Source organism: Hyperolius riggenbachi, chromosome 6 (assembly GCF_040937935.1).
Source record: "Hyperolius riggenbachi isolate aHypRig1 chromosome 6, aHypRig1.pri, whole genome shotgun sequence".
NCBI lineage: Eukaryota > Metazoa > Chordata > Amphibia > Anura > Hyperoliidae > Hyperolius > Hyperolius riggenbachi.
Window position 1 is genome coordinate 24,244,145 of NC_090651.1, and position 26,950 is coordinate 24,271,094.

General features: G+C 44.1%; 1 protein-coding gene across 2 annotated transcripts in view; it reads right to left on the reverse strand.

Annotated features, from left to right (window-relative positions):
• The window catches only part of LOC137522378 (F-box only protein 2-like), a 56,931-nt gene extending 30,575 nt beyond the window's left edge, over positions 1–26,356 (reverse strand). The window contains exons 1-2 of one of the 2 annotated variants that reach the window (XM_068242424.1): positions 26,271–26,356; positions 20,856–20,950 (exon numbers count right to left, since the gene is read on the reverse strand). In XM_068242424.1, coding sequence (XP_068098525.1) covers positions 20,856–20,928 — 73 coding nt within the window. In that variant the 5' untranslated portion in view covers positions 20,929–20,950; positions 26,271–26,356. Of the gene's footprint in view, positions 1–20,855; positions 20,951–21,538; positions 21,965–26,270 lie in introns of those variants that run through there. The other variant, XM_068242425.1, reaches the window with a different exon arrangement.
• Between the last annotated feature and the right edge of the window lie 594 nt (positions 26,357–26,950).

Sequence of the window (26,950 nt, forward strand, 5' to 3'; positions counted from 1 at the left end):
AGCGTCCACAACAAGACAGACTGAAATGAGGCAGCCAATGCGTTGCAGCGATGGCGTGCCTCACAAAGACAGGACAGGATAGTCAGGAAATAGGAGGATCAAGATAGATGAACGTAACACAGACAAATATACAATAAGTATGTTTTCCTAGCGTATTACAATTACAGCTATCAATGAAACTATTTGTAACGTCTGACTAACATATGTATATATCGGCAATGAACCGATATATGACATAAGCAGGAACACTGACTAGGACTGGAGCAATACAGGGAACAGGACTCAGAAGGATTCGCTATCTCTTCGCAGAGATGAACGCAATGCACAAACAGAACCAGGAGCAGGATAACTAACTCAGCACGGGTGATCACGATACGCGCAAACTACCAAAACGTGCTGGAAAGCTGACTAACTGAACACAGGATATAAACAGTTCGTGTACGTATACATCAGCGACACTGATGTATCAACGTAACACGAATATAAGGAAAATAACAAAACATGCAAGTATGCGTATATATTGGCGATGAACCAATATATGACACAAGACAAGCAGAGTAACAACTTCTAGAAACAAGAGCAGAACTAGGAGGACTCACTGACCCCTTCGCAGGAGTCAGCGCAGTCCACACGGACTAGGAACGAGGTGGGGCACGAGCAGAGTAACAGACAGAATCTGAGACTATGGTAGCCCATAGAGCATTGCAGGAAGCAATTCTTTATACTGAGGTCATCCAATGGGAGCAGACATGCAGATTCCCACACAAGTGAATGGTAATTAATCACAGGCTGACAGCAGGAAAAGGCAGACAATGATATGCAGCCTGCAGGAAAGGGATTGCCACTCCATTGCAGCAGACAATGTTTGTTTTCACGAAAGCATATTAAACTGTCATTAACTTCAGAGCGACTGCAGATGGAATCAGCAACTAGTTTAAGTGCAAACCAAACTATGCAAGCAAATGCATGTAATGACATCAGAACTGCTTGGGTTGCAATACCACTGCAGCCAGCAGTAAACGCTGCAGAAGCGATCGTGACAGTACCCCCCCCCTTAAACGCGGCCTCCGGACGCCTATAAAAACTGACATATTTCTCCTGAACCACCCAAACCAAAAAATCAGAAGTGGAAAATCCAGCAAACTGATCTGACTGATAATTCATGAAGGTCGGAACAGCCCGACAAAACCAAATTCCTGAATCAGTCTCACCAAGACTAGACCAATTGGAACCAGAACCTACCGAACCATGCCGGTCAGTACTACAAGCCTCAGTGTGATACCCATCAGAACCACGACTTCCAGAAAAAAGCCCCCAGAAACTCTCTGAGCGATACCCACCGCCTTCCAGGGACTGTCCAAAAACGCCAAAGCCTTTGCAATGCCCACCGGAACTGTCCTTACCAACACAAAACCCACTGTTGAACCAGTCCAAGGTACCAGGACAAGTTTCCTCAGAGATCTCCCAGAACACTTGGAAGCTCCGAAGAGATCCCCACAGGTTAGAACGCCCCTTAGGCTCACATGGAGAACTATCAAGAACCCCTATGGAACCCAGGGCAACTCCAGAGTCAGGGTCACAAGGACAAATATCAAGATCAGGGCTTTTAGGGACCAGAACCATCTCCGGGCATGCAGGCCAACCGGCAACATCAGAACATGTCTCCACTAGGGAAGCATGTGAGCACGCTAACACAGACACACTTGGGCACTCTGGCATACGAAGCACATCTGGGCACACCGGCACAAGAGAAACGTCTGGGCATGTCAAGGAACTGCGAACCTCAAAGTCAGTCAAGACAGGACCGAAACCAGGACTGGGCAAAAAAAAATCATCATGACTAGACTTCACAGTTACTGGATTCTCACTAAAAACTGCAGGATCAGACTTAGATGTCGCTGATTCCAGCAAGGTTATTAACAAATCATGTTCAGGACAAATCTTCTGATGTATGCACCGAACTAGACAGGGTTCCCATAGCTTCTTCTGGACTAGATAGAGACTCATCAAATACACTGGATTGGAGCTCATGAAGGGCAGCAAAACAAGTCAGTATTGCAGCAATCCCCACTGAACTAAGCAAAACTGAGGAACTCACTGGACAGGAAGGGGACTCTGAAACTTCTGCCACACCGGCCAGAAAACCAGAATTTTCCAGGATACAGGGCTGGGTTTCAGAAACACTCATTAACTAGGACTGAAATTCCGAGATTTCTATTATTTTTTCCCGCGAGTCAGAATTATCCATGTTACAGGGCAATACTTCTGAAACATTCCGAGGACAGGGCTGAAGTTCCCTGACTATTGTGATATCAGAGAGGGACTCAACATCTTTAGCTAAATCAGACTGTGTACAGGGCAAGGTATCAAAAACGCTTGCTGACAAAGACAATGTTTCAATAGCTTCTGCTTCACTGGGCAGAGATTCATCAAGTTTTACTAGAGCAGACTGTAGTTCCAAAACAGCTGCTAAACAAGTGAATACTACTGCAACACCCACTGAAGTAAGCAGTGCCTCAGACTCCTCTGCTAGAGGATCTGAAGTATCCAAAGTACTGGGTGAAGCATAAGACTCTGCGACCACAGCTTCACTAGACAGGATCACTGAACAGGCCATATCGCAGGGCAAAACCATGGAAGCACCTGCTGGACAGCGTAATGATTCTGTGACCTGAGCTTCATTGGAAAGATCTACTGCACAATTCATGGTACAGGGCAAATTTACTGGAACATTTTCTGAACAAGGTAATAATTCTATGATTTCAGGTTCACATAGCAGATGCTCTGAGCTATTCACGAAACTAGAGCGAGGTGTAGAGACAGGAAGATCAAGACACAATGTTTGCGCATCTGAATCACTATTCAATTGTAAAATTGGGGAATTCAGATGCTGGGGTTCTGAGGTTTCTAGACAGGATTGCTGGAACTCAGAAACTAATGTAGTGCATCTATTGGCATCTGCTGGATCAGACAGGAGTTGAACTTTATTAACACAGATAAATTCTACAGAAGTGTTTTCAGAGGCAGGCAAAGATTTTCTGATGTCTGTTTCACTGAACAAGGACTCATGAGTACTGGCTAGGCTGGACTCAGAAGTCAGCAGGACATCTGGAACCTCTGCTGATAAATTTGTGCAGGGCAAGGTTAAGGAAATATCAGTAGCTTCTGTCTTACTGGGGAGTAACACTGAGTCATCCATGATACAGGGTGGAATTACAGGAATATTCACTGGACAAGGCAGGGACTCAGGAACTGGAGAAGTGGGACAGTCTCCAACTGACAGGGTACTTTCCCTAATATCAACTGACTGGATCACATAAAAATCATCCAAAATCATTTCCCACACATCGATCAATGGAGCCACAAAGTCATACCCACACACACCAGTTTTTATTAGGTTATAGGCAGACTTAATGCATGCATTCAATACTAATTCACTTTTTGCACTGTAGAATTGACAAAATGAACTTGAATCACTCTTCCATTCACAAACCAGGGCTTCCATCTCTCCTTTCTCAAATGGAGGATCCCATACATACTTAACAGCTGAGCATTCAGGCTGATCACAGTTTGCAAATGTGGTTGTGGCAGAAACATGTATTGGGTTATTTAGCAGGCGATTGGCAGATTTCTTATTCCTAAGGATCTCCAATACCTGTAGCAAGTGTTGAACTGTAGTGTATGCAAATCTCCCTTGCTGCACGAATAAATTGATCTGTTCAATACTCTGTAATATATCTTCATAATCATACTCAGATAATTCTTTTAGACAAAAATCTTTATTTTCCCTGGCCAGTGATGAAAGTTCATTAGTAGTTTCATAGGTCCATTTGACTCCCCTGAATGGTAACTGAATCTCATTATCTGCTAATGGCGGAGTCTCATTACAGATCTGATGCGCAGTCGCTAAGGGCAACGACTCCGCTGATTGTAACGCTTTTCTTTTGGAGCGTTTACGTTTGGCTTTAGACCCTGCTGCCTTAGGTGATTTATTCAAAGCAGAAGAAAAGTTATCAGAACAATTCTCTGCTTGCTGATTATTTTTGCAAGCAATTGAAGGAGCAGCTGATTGACAAGCTGCCAGGAGCTCATTAAAAGGGTAAGGCAAATTAGTTTTGCGCAGCCAGTTATGGATCACAAACGCTAGAAATTCCAGCGGTCTCCCTTTCAAATTGGTATGATCCAGGACATCGTAAGCCCACTGAAACAATTTTCCCTTAAACACAACATAAACTAGCTGGGGGGCCCACATTGAAACAGGAGTAGCCTGGAGCTCGGGATTGGCCAGGAACCTGGTACATTCAGAAAAAAACTCATTTTCTGTTTCAGAATTAAGTTTCTCAAATTTCTTAAAGGAACAGGAACCATAACAAACAGTGTCATTTTTGCTGGAACCCCCCCCCCCCCCCAATGGGGATTGGTAATGGGGCTACCATAATGTTAGGCTTGGTGGGCTTATTCTCCACCGTCAGCATGCAACACATAAGCTGACGTGAAGGAGGTACACACACCAGCACAGGGAATCAGGATATCCCCAGTTTAGTGGAGGAGAGGACTGACTCCAATAGGAGATTGTGGCGCACAGAGCCGGTGCAGATCCGAACAGCCACAAACAATACTTTGTGATAACGTCTCAGCGCAAAGTAGCGCTGAGCGCATAAACCAGAACTGAGGAGATCAGGACAGGTAGACAGAATGAACACTTGCTTAACTAGCCACTACTTAGTGACAGCAAGCGTCCACAACAAGACAGACTGAAATGAGGCAGCCAATGCGTTGCAGCGATGGCGTGCCTCACAAAGACAGGACAGGATAGTCAGGAAATAGGAGGATCAAGATAGATGAACGTAACACAGACAAATATACAATAAGTATGTTTTCCTAGCGTATTACAATTACAGCTATCAATGAAACTATTTGTAACGTCTGACTAACATATGTATATATCGGCAATGAACCGATATATGACATAAGCAGGAACACTGACTAGGACTGGAGCAATACAGGGAACAGGACTCAGAAGGATTCGCTATCTCTTCGCAGAGATGAACGCAATCCACAAACAGAACCAGGAGCAGGATAACTAACTCAGCACGGGTGATCACGATACGCGCAAACTACCAAAACGTGCTGGAAAGCTGACTAACTGAACACAGGATATAAACAGTTCGTGTACGTATACATCAGCGACACTGATGTATCAACGTAACACGAATATAAGGAAAATAACAAAACGTGCAAGTATGCGTATATATTGGCGATGAACCAATATATGACACAAGACAAGCAAAGTAACAACTTCTAGAAACAAGAGCAGAACTAGGAGGACTCGCTGACCCCTTCGCAGGAGTCAGCGCAGTCCACACGGACTAGGAACGAGGTGGGAGCCGCACAGAGTAACAGACAGAATCTGAGACTATGGTAGCCCATGGAGCATTGCAGGAAGCAGTTCTTTATACTGAGGTCATCCAATGGGAGCAGACATGCAGATTCCCACACAAGTGAATGGTAATTAATCACAGGCTGACAGCAGGAAAAGGCAGACAATGATATGCAGCCTGCAGGAAAGGGATTGCCACTCCATTGCAGCAGACAATGTTTGTTTTCACAAAAGCATATTAAACTGTCATTAACTTCAGAGCGACTGCAGATGGAATCAGCAACTAGTTTAAGTGCAAACCAAACTATGCAAGCAAATGCATGTAATGACATCAGAACTGCTTGGGTTGCAATACCACTGCAGCCAGCAGTAAACGCTGCAGAAGCGATCGTGACAACTAGAGAGTTAAACAGGGGCAATATTAAGCTCGCATCTCGAGTTTTTATTTCCCTTTTAATGCATCCCAAAATTTTGTTAGCTTTAGCTGCAGCGGCTTGGCATTGAGTACGACTATTTAACTTGTTGTCGATGAGTACTCCTAAGTCCTTCTCCAAGTTTGATGTCCCCAACTGTATCCCATTTATTTTGTATGGTGCTAGACCATTGGTACGACCAAAATGCATGACTTTACATTTTTCAACATTGAATTTCATCTGCCATTTATGTGCCCATATAGCCATCCTATCCAGATCCTGTTGCAATATGACACTATCTTCCTGAGAGTTGATGATTCTGCACAATTTTGTATCGTCTGCAAAAATAGCAACATTGCTCACTACTGCATCCACTAGGTCATCATTAATAAATAAATTGAAGAGCACTGGACCCAGTACAGACCCCTGTGGGACCCCACTGCTAACAGTCTCCCATTTTGAGTACGATCCATTGACCACAACTCTTTGTTTTCTGTCCATTAGCCAGTTGCCTATCCATGCACACAGACTCTTCCCCAGTCCTTGCATCCTCAACTTTTCCACCAGACTTTTGTGGGGAACAGTGTCGAGGGCCTTTGCAAAGTTCAAGTATATCACATTTACAGCATTCCCAATATCCATATTAGCATTCACTACTTCATAAAAGCTGAGCATGTTGGTCAAACAGGACCTGTCTTTAGTAAACCCATGTTGATGCTGAGAAATAAGATTATTTTCTACTATGAATTCATATATAGTATCTCTTAGTAACCCCTCAAATAGTTTGCATACAACTGATGTTAAGCTTACAGGTCTATAATTTCCTGGATCTGATTTTTTGCCCTTCTTAAAAATTGGGAAAACGTGGGCTGTACGCCAATCCACTGGGACTCTGCCAGTTGCAAGAGAGTCACAAAAGATAAGATAAAGCGGTTTATCTATAACTGAACTTAATTCCCTTAGGACCTGAGGATGCATGCCATCCGGGCCAGGTGCCTTGTCTATTTTTAATTTATTTAGTCTTGCCTTTACTTCTTCCTGCGTTAAGTACAGTATATAATATTACAGTTAGAAGATTGAGACTCTTCTGCCTCTGTAATTTGCAACAGTGCTGTTTCCTTTGTGAAGACAGAAGCAAAGAAAGCATTTAATAACTCTGCCTTCCCTTGGTCATCCACCATTGAGTTTCCACCCCCATCCTTTAGGAGTCCTATACAGTCAACCTTTTTTTTTTTTAGAGTTGATGTACTTGTAAAACTTTTTTTGGGTTAGATTTGATATCCCTAGCGATTTGATTTTCAGCTTCGATCTTTGCCAGCCTAATTTCTTTTTTTTTTACAATTTTTATTGCACTCCTTATAATTGCTGAGTGCAGCCTCGGTCCCCTCCTGTTTTAGGACCTTATAGGCATTCTTTTTCCTATTAATTTTATCTCTAACCTTTCTATTCATCCATATAGGCCTTTTTTTTATTCCTAGACAGTTAGTGATTAGCGTTTCTGCAAAGTATATAAACTCTAGCATAATCGCTCGTCAAAACCTACACAGAGCGATTTTGCTAGCGTTTTGAAGTTACTGCACACTCTAACATTTAATTAAAATTGAAAGGACCAATCAGAATTAAAATCGCTGATTACTACACAACCGCTGGCAAATTGATGACGACATTTTTTTTAAAAATCGCTACCGAAAACGATCATGAAATTGCTTACAAACCGCTCATACAAAACGCTAGCGATTGCGATTAGCGATAGCGTTTTGTAGCGGGTTCCAGGCCTGAAGTGGTTATTTAAGAACAATAAGGGAATAAGAGGCGCCCTGGTGTAATAAAAGCATCTAAAAGCAGTTTAAAAAACGGGAAATAAACTTTTGTCTCCTGTATCTTTTCACTAGAGGGCGTTTTTGACACCCACATCCCACTATGGTTATTTAAGAAGTTATAAGTTGATTGGACCTTGAATTTATACATGCAGTTATTTTTAAACTGCAATAAATAGTGCCTATGTGCAATTTCTTATCCAGTGTGTATGTGATTATTTAAAAAAAATAAAATAAAATAAAAAAATAACTGGGTTGTTTTGTCATATGTCGAATAAATTCCCATGTATTATTGTGGATAATATTCTGTGTGTTATAGTAGCCACCGGCATTCCCATGTTCCTCTGGTGTCACACTGATCTGTAGCCCCCTCAGGAAGTACATAATGCTTACTTTGTTTCGCTGCAGGGACTTCTCAAGAATGTTGCCAGGTCAGAACAGGCTCAATGTTTCCTCCCAATTATCACCCTGGAGGGAAATTCCGAAACATGATTCTGTAGATGTCTAACAAGCACCAGTTCCTCTTATAACTCCTGACAGGAAAAGCTAGATGGGGGTGTCAGCCAGCTGCAATCACTAACCAGCAGAATTATCCCCATCACCCTTTATACCGTCCTCCAAATCACTAAACAGACAGCAACAATCACTGTCTATGTACCTTCATGGGCATTAATACATAATAATAACAAGGTAGCACATAACATCATGACTATGGTGAGATTAGATTGTGAGGTTGTGAGATTGAGAGGTCAGTGACATGACTATGTACTTTGTAAAATGCTGCAGAAGATGTCAGTGTTGTTTAAATACAAAATAATAATGTGGTAGGAACTGTGACTATGTTGGGATTAGATTGTGAGCTCCTCTGAGGTCATTCAGTGACATGACTACAGTACGTACTCCGTAAAGTGCTGTAGAAGATGTCAGTGCTATATAAATACATAATACATTTTGTGGTACGACATTAAACTGTGACTGTGGTAAGATTAGATTGTGAGCTCCTCTGAGCACAGTCAGACAGTGACATGACTATGTACCCTGTAAAGTAGCAAGTTGGTGGATGTGCCCTTAAAACGTATCTGTATGCCAATATTATGGTGGCCATACATGGTACAATAAAAACGTTCGATTTTCCCGTTTATTCGATCTAAATGATCGAATTGAATGAAAGTTTTTTTTTTTTTTGGATCAAGAAATTCGAACGATTATCCCGTTTTTTCGGGAAAAAATGATCGGACATGCTGGAAAAATCTTTATATTCGATCTAACGAAATAATCGAACTAAATTATCTAATTGAAAAATTGTACCATGTATGGCCACCTTTAGAGTGATAATTAAAAGGAGGTCTCTTACCTCACTGGAAGACTCACATGGGTGGAAAAAGGAGTCTTTATTAAAAAGTACAAGGTTAAACAGTAGACAACGCGTTTCACGGGACGCAGCCTGCTTCTTCAGGTCAATAAAACAGAAAACCTTAAATGACAGTCATGCTTTGTGGGGGTGCATGTAGAACTTGTTATTAAAGAACTGTTCTATAAGCGCCCCTGCACTGCACGGCTATCATTTAAGGTTTTCTGTTTTATTGACCTGAAGAAGCAGGCTGCATCCCATGAAACGCGTTGTCTACTGTTTAACCTTGTACTTTTTAATAAAGACTCCTTTTTCCACCCATGTGAGTCTTCCAGTGAGGTAAGAGACCTCCTTTTAATTATCACTCTAATATTGGCATACAGATACGTTTTAAGCGCGCCTCCACCAACTTGCTGCCGTATCCTTCACCTCTCAGAGGTGCTACCTTACCACTGGTGAGATTAATCCACCAGTGAATAGGATCAAAAGGAGGAGAGCGACCACCCAGTTCCAGCATGTTCCGGGATACCAAGCAGAAACATTTTTTTTCCCGCATGCATTGCTGTTGGTTGCAGTAGTGCAACCCACCTTTGTGAGTATATATTACCCACACTACTTATATTTTGTCCTAACGATACTACACCATAAGGGCTCCTAGTCTCACCCTCTCCATCGCCCAGAACCTGCACAGAAACTTTACTCTGTAAAGTGCTGCCAGAAGGTGCCAATACAATATACCATATTTTTTGGACCATAAGACACACCCGACAGACAATAAGTAGGGATGGTCGGAAATGCCAATTTCCGATTCCGCGGTAAATCCGCATTCCGCCATTGCCAAATACCGATTCCGCTTTCCGCTACCAATTTCCGCATTCCAATGCGGAATTTCCACCGGAAATCGCGGAGATTCCGCCCGACTTTAACATCGATTTTCTCAAAAACTATAAGGTCTTTTTGAAAACTTTTTTTTGCATCTTGTTCAGAAGATTCTGCTTAATAAACCCTGAAAATGTGGTGGCTTTGCTATTAACCGCTAAAGTCGGCGGATTTTTACTGTAATATAAATGCAGAAAATGGGCAGATGCGGATTTTCTGCATTTTACATTACAGTAAAAATCCGCCGACTTTAGCGTTTATTAAGCAGAATCTCCTGAACAAGATGCAAAAAAAAGTTTTCAAAAAGACCTTATCGTTTTTGAGAAAATCGATGTTAAAGTCGGGCGGAATTTCTGCGATTTCCAGCGAAAATTTCCGATATTTCCGGCGGAAATCCGCCTAACGCACTTGCATTACCGATTTCCGCATTCTGATGCGGAAATGCAATTTCCGATTGGAATTTCAGAAATTGCATTTCTGTGGAATCCGAATGAGCATCCCTAACAATAAGACAAACCTGGGTTTAGACGTCAAAAACCAGGGGGGAAAAAAATTATAGTAAACCTAGTGTGTCCATTGTGCAGGGTGGGCTCACAGAAGAGAAGTATGGATCCGCACACAGACTTATGCAGGAACAATGAAACCCTTATTGTCTCATCACACACGTACAATAATCTGACCGTATGCTTATGATTGTTTCGGGGCCAGAGAGGTCCCCTTTGTCAAAGCTAGGACAGACATACATTGTGCAGGGCTGTCTTGTGGCTGCATGGGCATATACTTTTGCTACCTGGACAATATATATGGTGGGGCTACGGTAATCAGGAGGATGGCCAGGATTGGCAATTATTGTAGGGAGAGGGTGCCTGCAGTGTTAGACGATCAGATGTAAGCTGTCACTAAACAAAGTGCATGACACTGACCCAGAGGGTCATAACTGTGATGGGGCAAGTGGGGAGCTGCCTGAGGTGCCCTGAGGCTGTAGAGGTATGGCTGGGTAACAAGTCTGCACAGTACAGTGTATGCCGCGGCCAGTGGGGCTCTGATACAAGCCATGATCACAAGCATTTTTTCACTATTCGACATCGTGATCCGAAGCCATGATCGTTCAATGATCAGGGCTTTTTAATCATGGATTCGGCCATTAGTAAGCGGATCAGGGCCGTGCAACTTTCAGCTGAGGAAAACATTAACATATTGCTGATCTACCGCCCACCAGAAAAGGACCCGGACTTCCTTAAGGAAGTTGTAGACCTCCTATGCAACCTAACACTGGAACACCCCAGATGGATTGTTCTTGGAGATTTCAATACATGGGTGGACGACTCCTCTTCACAATTTGGAAAAGAGCTACCTCGTGCCTTACATGAACTGGGCTTCCTCCAATCAATCAGCTCTGCTACTCACAGGAAAGGTCACACTCTGGACCTTATATTCCATACTGGGCTGTCAATAGCCAATGTGGAAATTAATCCTGTTGCCTGGTCAGACCATCACACTATCCACTTCTCCCTCTCAATACCAGCCGTCAAACACCAGGTCAAGAATCAAATAAAATATCGCCGCTTAAAAGGGCTAACACCTCAACATATCCGAGATAACCTTAGCTTTGATGAATTGACTGACTCCAGCTTGGACCCTGATACTCTGGTGTTTAAATACAACAAATGTGTGTCCTCCACCTTTGAGACCATTGCTCCTCTGCGCACCAAATATCTTACTCCACACCATCATGCACAGTGGTTTGATAACGCTATAAAAGAGCTGAAAAGACAAGGCCGAAAACTTGAAAGGCTGTGGCGCAAATCTCAGTCCCCAGAAGACAAACATGCCTTAATCTTCCACTTGAAGAGCTACCAAAAGGTAATCACGGGAAAAAAATCATCCTTTCTATCACAAGAGATTGCAAATGCAGTTAACAAACCAGCCCAACTGTTCCGCACAGTGGAAAAACTCTGCAACCCAGCATGTCAAAAACTTAATATCGAGTCTTCAAAGGACCTCTGTGACCAATTTGCCCATTTCTTCACATTCAAAGTCTCCGCTATAAGGTCCACCATCCAACTTACAGCATCTGAGCCTAATATAGCGCCGAATACCATTAGCAGAGACAACGTAACACCTTGGTCAAACTTCAAAGAAATTGATGAAGAAGTCACATCAAGCATCCTCCTTCACGTCCGCCTAACTACCTGTGACCTGGATCCTGGCCCAACACAGTTCATGTTGAACTGCCCCGACCTGTTCGTACCGGTATTCCTCAAAATTGTTAACTGTTCCTTACAATCAGGGATATTTCCTGCTTTACTGAAGGAAGCAATCATCAGGCCTCTCCTCAAAAAAACCTCCCTGGACCCAGATGCAATGACCAGCTACAGACCTGTCTCTAACCTCCCCTTTCTGGGCAAGCTAATTGAAAAAGCTGTATACCTCCAGCTAGAAGCCAGAATCCTACAAAATAACAGTTATGACCCATTCCAGTCTGGCTTCAGGAAACACCACAGCACTGAAACTGCCCTCATCCAAATATGCAACCACCTGCTCATGGCAAGAGACAGAGGAGAGTGCTCGATCCTCATACTGCTAGACCTTTCTGCAGCCTTTGACACAGTTGACCATGACATCTTGATAAACAGGCTACAGGAATACTGCGGCATTGATGGCATAGTACTTCAGTGGTTCCAATCCTTCTTGAGTGGCAGAACCCACAAAGTGTCTATGGGGCCCTTCCTGTCCACCCCTGTAACACTTAAGTATGGGGTGCCCCAGGGCTCAATCCTCTCTCCCCTGCTTTTCACGATTTACATGCTACCGTTGGGAAAACTAATCCAAAAACATGGCCTGACATACCACTGCTATGCAGATGACACCCAACTATATCTTTCCTTCAAGCCTGGTGTGACAGACCCAACTCTAACTATAAACGCCTGCTTACGTGAACTACAGCAATGGATGAATGACAACTGGCTGAAACTAAATGCAGACAAAACTGAAGTCCTTCTGATTGGAGGGCAGAGCATGATAACAAAACAACTTAACTTGCAGTCTTCACCACTGGGAATAGGAGGCACGGATCTACGCAGCTCTGTTCATGTGCGTAGCCTGGGAGTTCTAATTGATGGGGATTTAAACTTCAGAACTCAAATCTCTGCTGTGGTGAAATCATCCTATTTTCACCTGAAGAACATTGCAAAAATCAAGCACCTCATACCCCCAGAAGATCTGCCAACCTTAGTCCACGCCTTCATCACATCCCGACTGGACTACTGCAATGCTCTCTACACTGGCCTTCCAAAAAAGGTCTTGTACCGCCTACAGCTGATACAGAATACTGCTGCCAGACTGCTAACCAACCAACCCCGTCACTGCCACATAATGCCAGTCCTGCACTCCCTTCACTGGCTACCTATAGAATGGAGGGTCCTATTCAAGATCGGCCTACTGACATTTAAATCCCTGAATAATCTAGGCCCTGGATACATGAAAGATATGTTACAGCTGCGTAGCAATCCCCGCATTCTCAGATCCACAGGTTCTAATAATCTAGTCATACCCAGAGTCCACTTGGAAACTTTTGGTCCCAGAGCCTTCTGTCATGCTGCCCCTACGTTTTGGAACTCCTTACCTCAACAGATCAGGACAGCCCCATCCCTGGACGTGTTTAAATCCAGACTGAAAACCCACCTGTTCAGTCTGGCATTTGCAGAAATATAACTTTTGTTGTGTGAATACTTCATCCTACTAATTACTGAATCTGAGAGAGCCTAAGCGCTTTGAGTCCTATGGGAGAAAAACGCTATAGAAATGTTATTGTATTGTATATTGTATTATTGTATCATGGCATCAAATCCGTGACTGGGGGAAATGACGTCACTGGGCCAATCAGAAGCTCCCAGCGTAGGCCCTAGCCAACCAATCATATGAGGGGAGGCTCTACCCTCCCCTTCAGTATATAAAGTGGCAGCCATGTTGAGAGTGCCGTCCTTGCTATTAGACTGTGGCACTGAGAGTATCTGCAGGCCATTAGTTGCAAAAGCAAGACAGGTTTTTTTTGGTTAAAAAAGCCAACGTTTTCACTCACGTCATTGCTCTCTTACTGCATTTGATACTTGTATTTAGTGAGGCAGCCTGTGATTTACTTACGTTCTAGTCAGCGTAGTTGTGACAGACAGTGTACTAAGTGCTGTGCTGTGCAGCTTAGTGCAGGGCTGCAGGCAGAGGCAGGTTCACTGATTTTAGTGCTTTTACCTCCATTATTGTATTTGATACTTGTATATTTAGCTAGCCAGCCAGTGATCAACTTAGCCAGTTCGGTCTATCTGGACGAGCTTCCTCGTCCAGATAGGCACTGCTGCTGCCCCCGGCTGGTGCGCGCGATCAGGCACGCCCCCGCGCGCGCGATCAGGCGTGCTCCCGCCGCCCACCGCTAGCCCCTTGATCAGTGAATGGGAATATAATTCCCATTCACCGATCTAACTTCCCCACAGAAATACCGACGCTTTCTATCCAGAGAGCGTGGTATTTCTGCCCCCAGGATACTTCTGCTCAGCTCCTGGATGCGAGATCGTTCACTCGTTTCACTGTGGCCATCTTGTGACCAAATAGTAAACTGCACCCACATACATTTTTAATAAAAAAAAATTATTATTTTACACTTAAAATAAGCAGTTTCCCTCCCACACCAAAAATTACCCACATACATTTTTTTAATAAAAAAAACAAAACAAAAAACAACATAGTTACCCAAGGGTATGAACTTTTTAAATATGCATGTCAAGAGAATATGTTATTATATTATTTAAAATTATAAGCTTATAAATTGTGATGGACGTAAATTGAAAAAATGCACCTTTATTTCTAAATGAAATATCGGCACCATAAATTGTGATAGGGACATCGTTTAAAAGGTGTAATAAGCGGGACAGATGGGCAAATAAAATACATGAGTTTTAATTACGGTAGCGTATATTAATTTCAAACTATAATGGCCAAAAACTGAGAAATAATGAATTTTTCTCATTTCTTTCTTGATCTTCCTGTTAAAATAGATTTAGAAAAAAAAAAAATTCTTAGCAAAATGTACTACCCAAAGAAAGCCTAATTAGTGGTGGAAAAAACAAGATATAGATCAATTCATTGTGATAAGTACGAATGAATGGGAGGTGAACGTTGCTCGGATGCATGAGATTTTCGGCACTGCGGTGCTGAACCAGTTAGTTGTAGTCACTCAATGTAGTCAGTGACATTGTACTGTGCCAGTGTGCAGCCAGTTACTTTGCTGCACATAATGCAGGCAGGCACGCGTGTTCACTAATTTTACTGCTCTATAACTGTATTGAATATTTGCGCCATCTGTGCACTTTTTTCCTGTCGGTTTAAAAAAGAAATTTAAAGCTAACCAGCCAGTAATCAACAAAGTTACTTGTAGTCATTCAGTGTAGTCAGTGACATTGTACTATGCCAGTGTGCAGTTACTTCACTGTGCATAATGCAAGCAGGCACGCGTTCGCTCATTTTACTGCTCTACTGTATTGAGTATTTGCGCCGTCTGCGCATTTTTTGTTTTATTTATTTTTTTCTGTTTGTTAAAAAAAAAATTTTTAAGCAAACCATCCAGTGATCTACTGAAGTTATTTTTGTAGTCACTTAGTATAGTCAGTGACATTGTATTGTGCAGTTACTTTACTGTGCGTAGTGCAGGCAGGCACATCATCTAAGATGGCGCCAGGTGCGGACGCCACGGCCACTGGGCTCCGGCCTTTTTTCTTCCTTCTTTCCTAATTCCTCCCCACCGCTCTCACCAGCAACCTCTATCTGCGTGGTGAGATGCAGGGACCACAGGAGTGTGCGGCATGCGACCATCGGCTGCCCGGGCTGCTCTGCTCTGCCGCGGGGACCGACTACAGGAGAGCACACCAGCTCGCAGGCACTGCAGACCTGGGCGAGAGGAGGGTTGCGCGCTGACTCCACCAGCTCGGCCTCCGCATTCCGCGGGATGTGAAGGGGACCACTGTCGGCTTCCTCCACCACTGTCCTGGTCTGCACTGCAGCAGGCTGCCTGCCAGCCGGGAAACATCAGAGCCGAACGCCGATGTCCCCCACGTGACCACCACCCACGTGCTTGCCAGCCTGAGGTCATCGGAGACCGCGGGACCAGGCACTGCGGGGCTCTTTGCCGCTGAGGTGATGCCCTCCTCCCGATGCTGCTCGCAGGAGTTCCCGCACCATCGTCGCTCCTGCACCGTCGGCAGCTGCCACCCACGTGGTCCGGACAAAGATGGCTATTACCTCAGCATCGGGATCTCCGCTGTCGCCAGGGTTTGGAGCCAATGGAGCACACTGCAGGGCAGATCACAAGGACTCTACTGCCCAGGTGAGCCCCCCATGCTGGCTGCTCTCTCTGGGCAAGCTGAACTTGCTGGTGATCTCCAGGCCCCTCAGCTGCCATTTCCTGCTCCACCACGCTGTTCCCTGCTCCACCAAATCGGCCCGGGCTGCATGGCCCTATGCATGGCCCTTTGGAAACATCAGCCTCATGGCAGGGCCCGTGCACTCACCAGCTCCATCTCGCATCACTGCGACAAGCCAGACAAATGGGACGCTTTCCAGCCACACCGCACTGCCCAAGGAGCCTCACTTTCATTGTTCTTCTTCCCTTTTTTCTCTCTAGCTATCCCCTCTCTCTTTCTCTATCCCCCTCAGCTTCCTCTCGACTTTCGTGGACAACGGTAGCACCTGTCTAGTTGGGGGCGTGTCGCTGTGTAGCGTCCAGTGCCGAAAATGGCAGCGCTCATATCAGCTCTCAGGCTGCTCCTCCAGTCCCTCTTTTTTCTGTTCTTGCTATCAGTGTATGTCTTGCACTTGTATTACGTTAACTGTATGTGTATTATTATTATTATTATTATTATTATTATTTAGTATTTATATAGCGCCGACATATTACGCAGCGCTGTACAGTGTATATATATATATATATTGTCTTGTCACTAACTGTCCCTCAAAGGAGCTCACAATCTAATCCCTACCATTGCCATATGTCTATATTATGTAGTGTAAGTACTGTAGTCTAGGGCCAATTTTTAGGGGGAACAAATTAACTTATCCGTATGTTTTTGGAATGTGGGAGGAAACCGGAGTGCCCGGAGGAAACCCACGCAGACACGGAGAGAACATACAAACTCTTTGCAGATAGTGCCCTGGCTGGGATTTGAACCAGGGACCCAGCGCTGCAAGGCGAGAGAGCTAACCACTACGCCAATGTGTATGCTGTAATGCTCTCTGTTTTTGTTTTGCTTTTATTGTTTATACGTATGTACCATGCTTAACTGTATACGACGCTCTGCTTAAGTGTACGCACAATCTGTAATGTTGTCCTATGTATGCTTGTCCCACGTCTACGTATGTACCATGCTTAACCGTTCTTTTCTTGTTTTTCATCAACGACCCTGTATGTGCCAAAACCAATTCCGGGTACAATCCACCGTTGTACTTGGCGAAATAAATTCTGATTCTGATTCTGATGTTCACTCCTTTTACTGCTCTATCACTGTATTTGTGTGTTTTATTGTTTTATTGTTCTTTTTTGTCTGTAAAAAAATAAATAAAGCCCCCTGTTATATTCTGTCTGTCCCCACACACATTGACAGTAAAAAGCAGCACACTTTCCATCTTCAAATATTGTGCATAGACAATGTCTGCCAGAGGCTGTGGCTGCAGAGGGAGTGCCATTGCCAGTCTGGGACTGGCCCAACGCCAGGAAGAGGGCGCTCAGCTGTAGGGGATGCAGAAGAGGCATCCGTAAGCAGCACAGCGGACACCGTTGGCAAATATTTTTAGCAACTTGGGTCGCCATGTGGCCATTTAGGAGAGTCACTCACAGGCACTGATGGAGATGACGGAGGAGCAGCCCATTATTACTTGTTCCCAGACCTCCGCTGTGAGCAGCACTCCCAGCAGCAGCCAACGTAGCGTTATGTCCCTCAGTCAGGCGTCTGGGAGAGTCTTGATGGCTGCAGTTGAGGAGATCATTGGGCCTGATGTGGAGGAGGTGGTCAGGAGACGATCTGTTTCTTGATGACAAGGAGGATTGGCAGGACCGTTCTTATGTGCCTGAAGTCTCTGAAGGCAGCTCGGAGGAGGATGAGGCACAGAAGCGCAGGCAATTGCATCACCGCCACATGTCAGGCAGGTGCAGGCCCAGCAGTGGGCGTGGGAGGCAGGAGCCACTTGCTGCTGCTTCAGCCAGCATCAGCACCAACACACAACCCCCAACCAGAAGGAAAGCCGCCATACCCTCTTCGCACCATAGAGGGCAGTTTACATCCCCAATATAGAATTTTTTTTCATGTGTCCACCCTGGATGAAAGCTGTGCAGTGTGTAACTCCTGCAAAAAATCCTTGAACCGTGGGCACAATGCGTCCAAGATGGATACCTCATCCCTTCTGGCCCTCCTGAAGAGCCATCACTGTAATGATTTTGCATAGTTAGAGGCTGAAGGACCAGCAAGCAAGACCACCTCAGCTGCAGCGCAAAGCCTCACCACTGCCAAGCACTGCTGAAATTGGTCAACCTGGGGAAGGATAAACTGACGGATGCCCACATCCTGGCCGCCCTCAGGGAGCAGAAGCAGAGCTGGCTGACCCCCAGAGGCCTCAAAGTCGGTTACGTGGTGTCCGATAATGGGGTCAACCTGGTGGCCCACACTGCACCTGGGAGAGCTGAAGCACATCCACTGCTTGCCCTACGTGCTGAATTTGATGGTGCAGCACTTCCTGCACACCTACCCAGGGATGCATATAATTTTTGGGCACACTTCTTGTGCTGTGGTGCCACCAGTGAGATGCTATGCCTTTCTGTGCTGCTGCTGAGTCCTTAGTCCTCCTCCTGCTGCTGCTGCTGCTGATGTTATATTTACCTAATAAAGCCTGTGTTCCCACCTCCAGGGTCCACAGATACTTAAAAATTTTGGGCGCAATTCTCATGCTGTGATACCACCAGTGAGGTGCCATATTCTTCTTCTGTGCTGCCGCAGAGTGCTGCTTAGTCCTCCTGCCTCTTATGACGTATTTAATGACTGCAGTCTGTGTACCCACCAACAGGGTCCACGTACAACTCTGCTGCCATGTCATTTATTGCCATCGCTGCAAAAAAAAAAAAAACAAAAAAAAAAAAACACCCTCTGTATGTTTTTGTGGTGCCGTCCACTCATCCTCCTCCAGAGCGGTACCACCGCCAGGTGCCATTAGTACTCTTCACCTGTCTGCATGGTTGTAGTTTGCTAGGGACTCTGTGATTGCTTAAAAAAACAATTATATTACCAATGAATAGCCACCTTTAAATTGTTAATTTAACTTTAAAATCAATTTTCTTTTTTTCTTTGCTTTAAGTTGTAGCCACTTCTCACCCTTATAATCCATGCAATTTTGGGGATTGTGGCATGTATGGGGCCTTTGCTATTAACGTGAAAGGTAAATCGGATCATGACCCGTGATCACGGATTCAAATGGTAACATGGCTAAAATCTGACTCAAATTCAGAAGTCCGTTTCAAATCCGGATCACAATCACGACTTATCCGGATTTTGAGACTGCTGTGGCCGGATTTGTTTGAATCCGTGATCGGGGGTATCGGTATCGGGGGAGTCATGTCAGCAGTGTGCGGAAGTACTGGCCACACAGCGTGCTAATTCATTGAAACATTTCCCAAAATTTGTGTCCCCCATCCCAGGCACAAATGGCCCAAGTTGGCCACCAGATGTCCCAGGTAGGCCGGTGAATGTCTATTATAAGATTGATTGTGAGCTCCTCTGAGGACAGTCAGTGACATGACTATGTACTCTGTAAAGTGCTGCAGAAGATGTCAGTGCTATATAAATACAGAATAATAATAATAATAATAATAATAATAATAATATGGGAGGACATTAGACTATGACTATGGTAGGATTAGATTGTGAGCTCCTCAGAGGACAGTCACTGCCATGACTATGTACTCTGTAATGTGCTGCAGAAGATGTCAGTGCTATATAAATACATAATAATAATATGGTAGGACATTAGACTATGACTATGGTAGGATTAGATGGTGAGCTCCTCTGGGGACAGTCAGTGACATAGTTACATAGTTATTTTGGCTGAAAAAAGACATACGTCCATCGAGTTCAACCAGTGTAAAGTACAACACCAGCCCGTCCCCCACATACCCCTGTTGATCCATGTACTCTGTAAAGTGCTGCAGAAGATGTCAGTGCTATATAAATACATAATAGTAATATGGTAGGACATTAGCCTATGACTATGGTAGGATTAGATTGTGAGCGCCTCTGAGGACCATCAGTGACATAACTATGTGCTCTATAATGCGCTACAGTAGATGTCAGTGCTATATAAATAATAATAATAATAATAAATTGCAAGCTTCTCTAAGGACAGTCAGTGACATGGCAGTGCTATATAAAATTGTTATTATTTTGTAGGGCATTAGTCAATGACAATGGTAGGATTAAACTGTGAGCTCTGTGAGGACAGTCTATGTACGATGTACTCTGTAAAGCACTGTAGAAGATAGCAGTGCTATAGATATAAATACATATTATTATTAAGAATAATAACAATAATTTATTATTAGTATTATTATATGACTATGGTAGGATTAGATTGTGAGCTCCTCTGAGGACAGTCAGTGACATGACTATGTACTCTGTAATGTGCTGCAGAAGATGTCAGTATATACAGATGCTGTATAAATACATAGTAATAATATACTGTATATGGTAGGACATTAAACAGGACTATGGTAGGATTAGATTGTGAGCTCCTCTAAGGACAGTCAGTGACATGGTGTGTACCATGTAGAATACTGCATGCTTGTTCCAGGTGTGATTCCACTGGCTACATGCTTGTTCCAGTTGTGGATAAGTCACGGTCGTACATTTAACACAAAAAACAGGAACAATATGGCAGGGTGCACATTTTGTGCTGCTATGTGGTGATCAGTAGGGACGGACCAGTCTTACCTTGTGCGCACGGGTTTTTGATGAGGTTTTTTACTTCATGGAAAGGACCACGTCCATGCATTCTGCTGCACATGTTAGCGGTTCAGTCCAGCGACCTGCAGATATTGAGGACATGAGAAGATTGTCATTTCTATCATATCAGAGCTGGCAACACTCAGATCACAAGTGTCACTATTTACTGGGTCACACATTCAGGGCAAGCGAGGCATACCTGCCTACTTTCTGAGGTGAGAAAGAGGGACACCTTTTAATTCTATCCATGCCCCCCCACTCTGGGGGAGACAATACTTATCTGTCACTTTACTCCATCACACCCCCAGAACACGCCACTCTTGGGACACAATACTCCCCTGGCCTTTACCCCATCAAACTGTAAGACCTGGCAGATCTCTCGCTTTCCTTTAGCCTCTATACCCCAATCTAATACCACGCTCTTCATCTATATGGCAAGCCCCCGCGTGAACTGGAGACCAGTACGCCTACCCGACTACGTTCACCCTGCAGAATTTCAGCATGCAAGGTATAGAGGCTGAGGCAGAGAAGACAGGAGTACTACCAGAGCCCACTAAGCAAGACAAAATGTGGCTGGGTAATATCAAGTAATAGTGCGGGATGCAGTTGTGGAAGGTAGACTACACAGATCACAGCCAGAGCGGTAGACAAGAGACAGGGGGCAAGATTACCCAGTGCGACCGCAGCTCTGAGCTTCCGATAACCGCCACAATAAATGAAACAAAATGGTTGCTCAGAGCGACCGCAGCTCTGAGCTTCTGTTGTCCGCCACACTGAATAAGACTAGGACAGACAAACGGGAAGGAATGTTTGCCACTCCAATTACTCCTGCAGCGATGGCAAACCTCCACACAAACAAGTCAGAACAGGAAGGAGCATAACTAATAGCAACCGCAGCTATAGTCACGTCCACAGGATCAGAACTAGCAGGAGCGATAATCAATCACTGCCGCTGTGAAGGCTGTGTCCAAGCCAGCAGGACATTGGTGTTCACAGGATCAGAACCAGCAGGAGCGCCAGCCAATCACTGCCACAGTGACCAGCCAGCGTCCAAGCCAGCAAGACTGAAAGGACTTTGCTGTTAACCTAGGCAGGAACAGCAACCGTCCACAGAGCAGCAAGACAAGGCAAAACACAAATGAGACTCAGTTATGGCAGAGCTGAAAGCTACGACAGGCAAGATGACAAGGGAGGAAGAGGCTTGTGTATGAACATCATCCAATGAGAGCAGGCATGCAAATTCCAACACAGCTGAATGGTAATCACTCAATCCTGTGTTACTCTAAGGCCCAGTGCACACCAAAAACCTCTAGCAGATCCCCAAAACGCTAGAGGTTTTTGAAGAAGATTTCAGAGCGATTCTAGGCATGTTTAGAGACGTTTTCTAAACATGCCTAGTGTTTTCTGGAGCAATTTTGTGTAGCAGATTACAAATATTGTTACAGTAAAAGCTGTTACTGAACAGCTTCCGTAACAAAAATGCCTGTAAAAACCGCTCTGATCTAGCGTTTTTCAGAGCAGTTTTCCACTTTCCTATACTTTAACATTGAGGCAGAAATGTCTCAGAAATCAAAAAAATGCTGCAGCCCCGAGTTTGCGTTTATGGAAAACACGAACCGCTCTGGTGAGCACCATCCCACTCACTTTCATTAGCCAAGCAGTTTTCCTGCTTGGCTAATAAAACGCTCCAGAACCGCTCTGGTGCGCACCAGCCCTACTTGGAGGCTGCAGGCTGATTGCAGATGGATAGGACTCTCATTATAAATGCATTCAACATTTTGCAGCAATATGTATGCAGGGAATTTAGAGCTGTCTGGCTGCAGCGCAGCTGCAACAAGTCATAGGTGGATTCATGACAGCATCCTGAGCTGCTCTGAACCGCAGGGCCGGCGCTACCATAGAGGCAAAGGAGGCAGCTGCCCCATGGCCCCAGAGCTTGTAGGGGCCCCCAGTGGCTACAAGAGGAAAAACATTTTTTTCAAAAAGACCTTATAGTTTTTGAGAAAATCGATTTTAAAGTTTCAAAGGAAAAAAAAAATACACATTTAAAAACCAGCTGACTTTAATGGTTAATAGCAAATCCACCTTAAATTCTAGAAACCCTAAATTTGCAGGATATGTTAAGGAGATCATTGGGAATAAGAGGAAAAAACAATTTTTCAAAAAGACCTTATAGTATTTGAGAAAATCGATTTTAAAGTTTCGAAGGAAAAAAGTATACTTTTAAATGCGGTAAATGTCACTTTTAGTACCTAACGGTAGTGTAATTTTACATGTATCAAAAGAAAGAGCAATAAATTTCCTGACGGGGTTTGCAGGGGGTCCATACGCAGCCGCAGCGCTTTGGCCAGGGAACGCTATACAGCCGCAATATGGCTGTATGAAGATCCCTGGCAATTTTTTCCTATTTTCCCAATTTTTTTTTTGTTTAGAGTGTGGGAATTTTTTTTTTTTAATTATGTGGGGTCCCACCTCCTGAAACTTTTTAACCTCTTGTCCCCCATGCAGGCTGGGGTAGCCAGAATGTGGAGCTCCGACCGATTGGGGCTTCAAACCCTGACTATACCAGCTGAAAAAAGGTCCCTTAATGCCAATTTTTGCTCTGGGGTATCTGTTGGGGGAGCCCCCCAGGTTTATTTTGCCCTGGGGCCCCATTGTTGCTTAAACCGGCCCTGCTGAACCGCAGAGTGATTGCAGATATCAATGAAACTTATGCTGCATACACACTTGAGATAAAAGTCTTTGGAAAAGGCAAGATCACAGACCAATTTTACCCCCTTCCATGTAGTATGAGAGCCATACTGTACACAGTCTATTCTATGGAGCTGCACTCCCCATCAGATAAAATCTTTGCAAGATGCTGCATACAAAGATGCCCATACACACTCAAAAGATCATTATCTGCAAAAGATCTCTTCCTGCAATAGATCCATTCCTGCAAATTGCATTCATAGTCTATGAGATCTGCAGATTCTCATACACACCTTGTTTAACAGACTTCATCTGCATATCTGGCAATCATCTGCAGATCTGAAAATCCATCCTGGTGGATCTGATCTGCAGATGATTGCCTGTTAAACAAGGTGTGTATGATGATCTGCAGATCTCATAGACTATGAATGCATTTTGCAGGAATGGATCTATTGCAGGAAGAGATCTTTTGCAGATAATGATCTTTTGAATGTGTACAGGCATCTTTGTGTGCAGCATCTTGCAAAGATTTTATCTGATGGGGAGTGCAGCTCCATAGAATAGACTGTGTAGAGTATGGTTCTCATACTACATAAAAGGGGGTAAAATTGGTCTGTGATCTTGCCTTTTCCAAAGACTTTTATCTCAAGTGTGTATGCAGCATAAGTGCATTGGCAATCAAAACTATACAACTGAATGCATGCAGAGAAATCAGAACTGCGTGGTTGCCGTTCAAATGCAACCAGCAGGACATGCTACAGGAGAGATCATGACTAGGTATGATCAATGAGATGCAAATACTTCCAAAATTAGGCAATGTTTTATGCAAATATATGCAGCTTGAAAAAGGACCAATCAATTTAAAATGATTGGTCCATTTTCACACTGCATACATTTGCATCAACTCAGAAGAATTTTCATATCTTTGATCATCCCTAATAATGTCACACACCCCCCAGAAGCATACATCAAATAAGGACATCAGGAAAAAAGGGTGCGGGGTATAGCAGAAATTTTAAGACAATGGGGTCTATTCACAATCAAACATGCGGTAAAGGATTTTTTACCGCTAAATTACCGCCAGCAGTAATTTCTGCATTTTTTCCATATTCACCAAAATTTTCCACATGTTTTCTGCATAGGGGTATATTGCGAAAAAAAAGTGTGGTAACACGCGTAAACAGGCATTAAATATGCAGAAAAAAAAAATCCAGCAAACACAGCACTTAAGCCTCCAGAGTCCAGAGTACATTTAAATCAATGGGAACCAAAATATATCACCTGCTACTTGTAGTTGATATAAAAAAAGATGGACGTTTGGAGGCGTCGCGTTCGTGGGCTTTCAGCAGCGTTCGTGTTGCGTGTGGATGCGGTCGCGTTTTTTCTTCCCCTAGGGGGACATTAGCCGTCGCGGTTACCGCCCCTGGAAGCTACATGTAGCTTCCAGGGGCTCCTTGAACGCCAGGGAAAAATCGGGACCCGAACGCCGCGTTCGTGTAAACGCGCTTGAAAGCTTGGTACAAACGCTCCCATTCACTTGAATGGGAGCGTTTAACACCAAGCCCTAAATGCTGGCGGTAAACGCTCTGCAAGCGTCCGTCTGAACCAGCCCTATAACTCACCTGGGGCTTTCAGCAGCCACCTGCAGCTGTATTGTGCCCACGCAGACTCCCTCTGAGCCTCCTGTCCCCGCTGGCAGCCACTTCCGGTTTCGGCGACAGGAGCCGACTGGCAATGGGACGCGAGTGATTCTTCGCGTTCCCGGCCACAATAGCGCCATCTATGCTGCTATAGCATAGAGTATATATCATATAGCAGCAAAGATGGCGCTATTGTGGCCGGGAACGCGAAGAATCACTCACGTTCCCTGCCTGTCAGCTCCTGTCGCCGAAACCGAAAGTGGCTGCTGGCGGGGCGGAAGGATCTGATGGAGACTGTGTGGGCACCGGACAGCTGCAGGTGGCTGCTGGAAGCCCCAGGTGAGTAAAACACATTTTATTGGGGATGGCTTAAGTGTTCCTTTAACGCAGAAATAATACGCCTTATTTGATTGTGAATTTGGATTTTTGTGGAAATTATCAGCTTTTTGCGATATGTTTCCACATCATTTGCGCACTTTTACAACACATTTTCCGCATGTGGAAAAAAACATGGGGAACATTTTGTGAACGTCAACGGTCTTATTTTGGTTGCAAATTTCCGGCAAGTAGTTTACCGCACGTGGAAAATGATTGTGAATCATTGTCTATAACAAAATTTGTATAATTTCTTCATCTTTATCTGAGATAAAACAATAAATATGTTAAAATAACGGTAATAAAAGCACAAGATATCATCTATAACAATGAAAATAAAAATATATTTACAGTCGTAATAAGCATAGCAAAACATTGATAAACATTTCCTGAAGCGAAAGTAGCCTAAACCTAACCCTACTCTCACACAGAACCCTCCCTCTTCCGATGCCTAACCCTAAGACCCCCCCCCCCCCCCCAATCACCCGGGTTCTGGGTAGTGCATAACCCTAAGACTCCCCTGGTGTTGCCTAACCCTAAAGACCCCCTGGTGGTGCCTTACCCTAAAATCATTCTCAGTTCTCTTGGCTCAGACACTTGTTAATATCAAGCACATAATTATTATTAAATCCTGACTTGATGACTCACAGCTCAGCATTGCATAGGACAGAGTCGTGAAATGTAAAGGAAAGAGTACCTGTTGCACAAGCTGAAGAGGTGGAGAAGCAGCAGACTATCTGAGTGCTCAGGGATCTCTCCTTTCAGCTCCTATCCAGCCTCTCCCTTTTATTAGGTTAGCTCCTGAATGCTTTGTCAGCAGCCTCCCCCTATCTGACATCATCCTGCACTGTCCGTCACTGCACCCAAGGCTGGACCTAGACTTATTGCTGCCTGAAGCAAACTTTGCAGAATGTGACCCCCCCCTCCCGCAAACGCTGAAAAAAAAAAATACTAAACCTACAGGGGTTGGACAGAATAATGGAAACACCTAACATTTTGGCATCATAATCCTGGAACATGTTTTAAGCAATCAGAACTTGACATATGTTAAAAAATGTTTGTTTATTATTTTTGTTATTTGATATTTTTAATTAAAATAATTGTTTTTTTTACAGATATTTAAACAAAAGTTGGTTATAATTTATAAAAATGGCAGATCTCTCAGACTTTCAAAGAGGCCAAATTGTTGGTGCTCGTATGGCAGGCAATACTGTAACAGAAACTGCCCAAATGCTTGGCATTTAAAGTGGTACTGTCTCAAAAGTAATGACTGCCTTTGAAAGAGAAGGAAAAATGTCCTCAGCAAAGCACAGTTGTGGCTGAAAATCAAAGTTGTCTGAGAGAGACCGTCGGACTCTAAATCGAATTGTTAGAAAA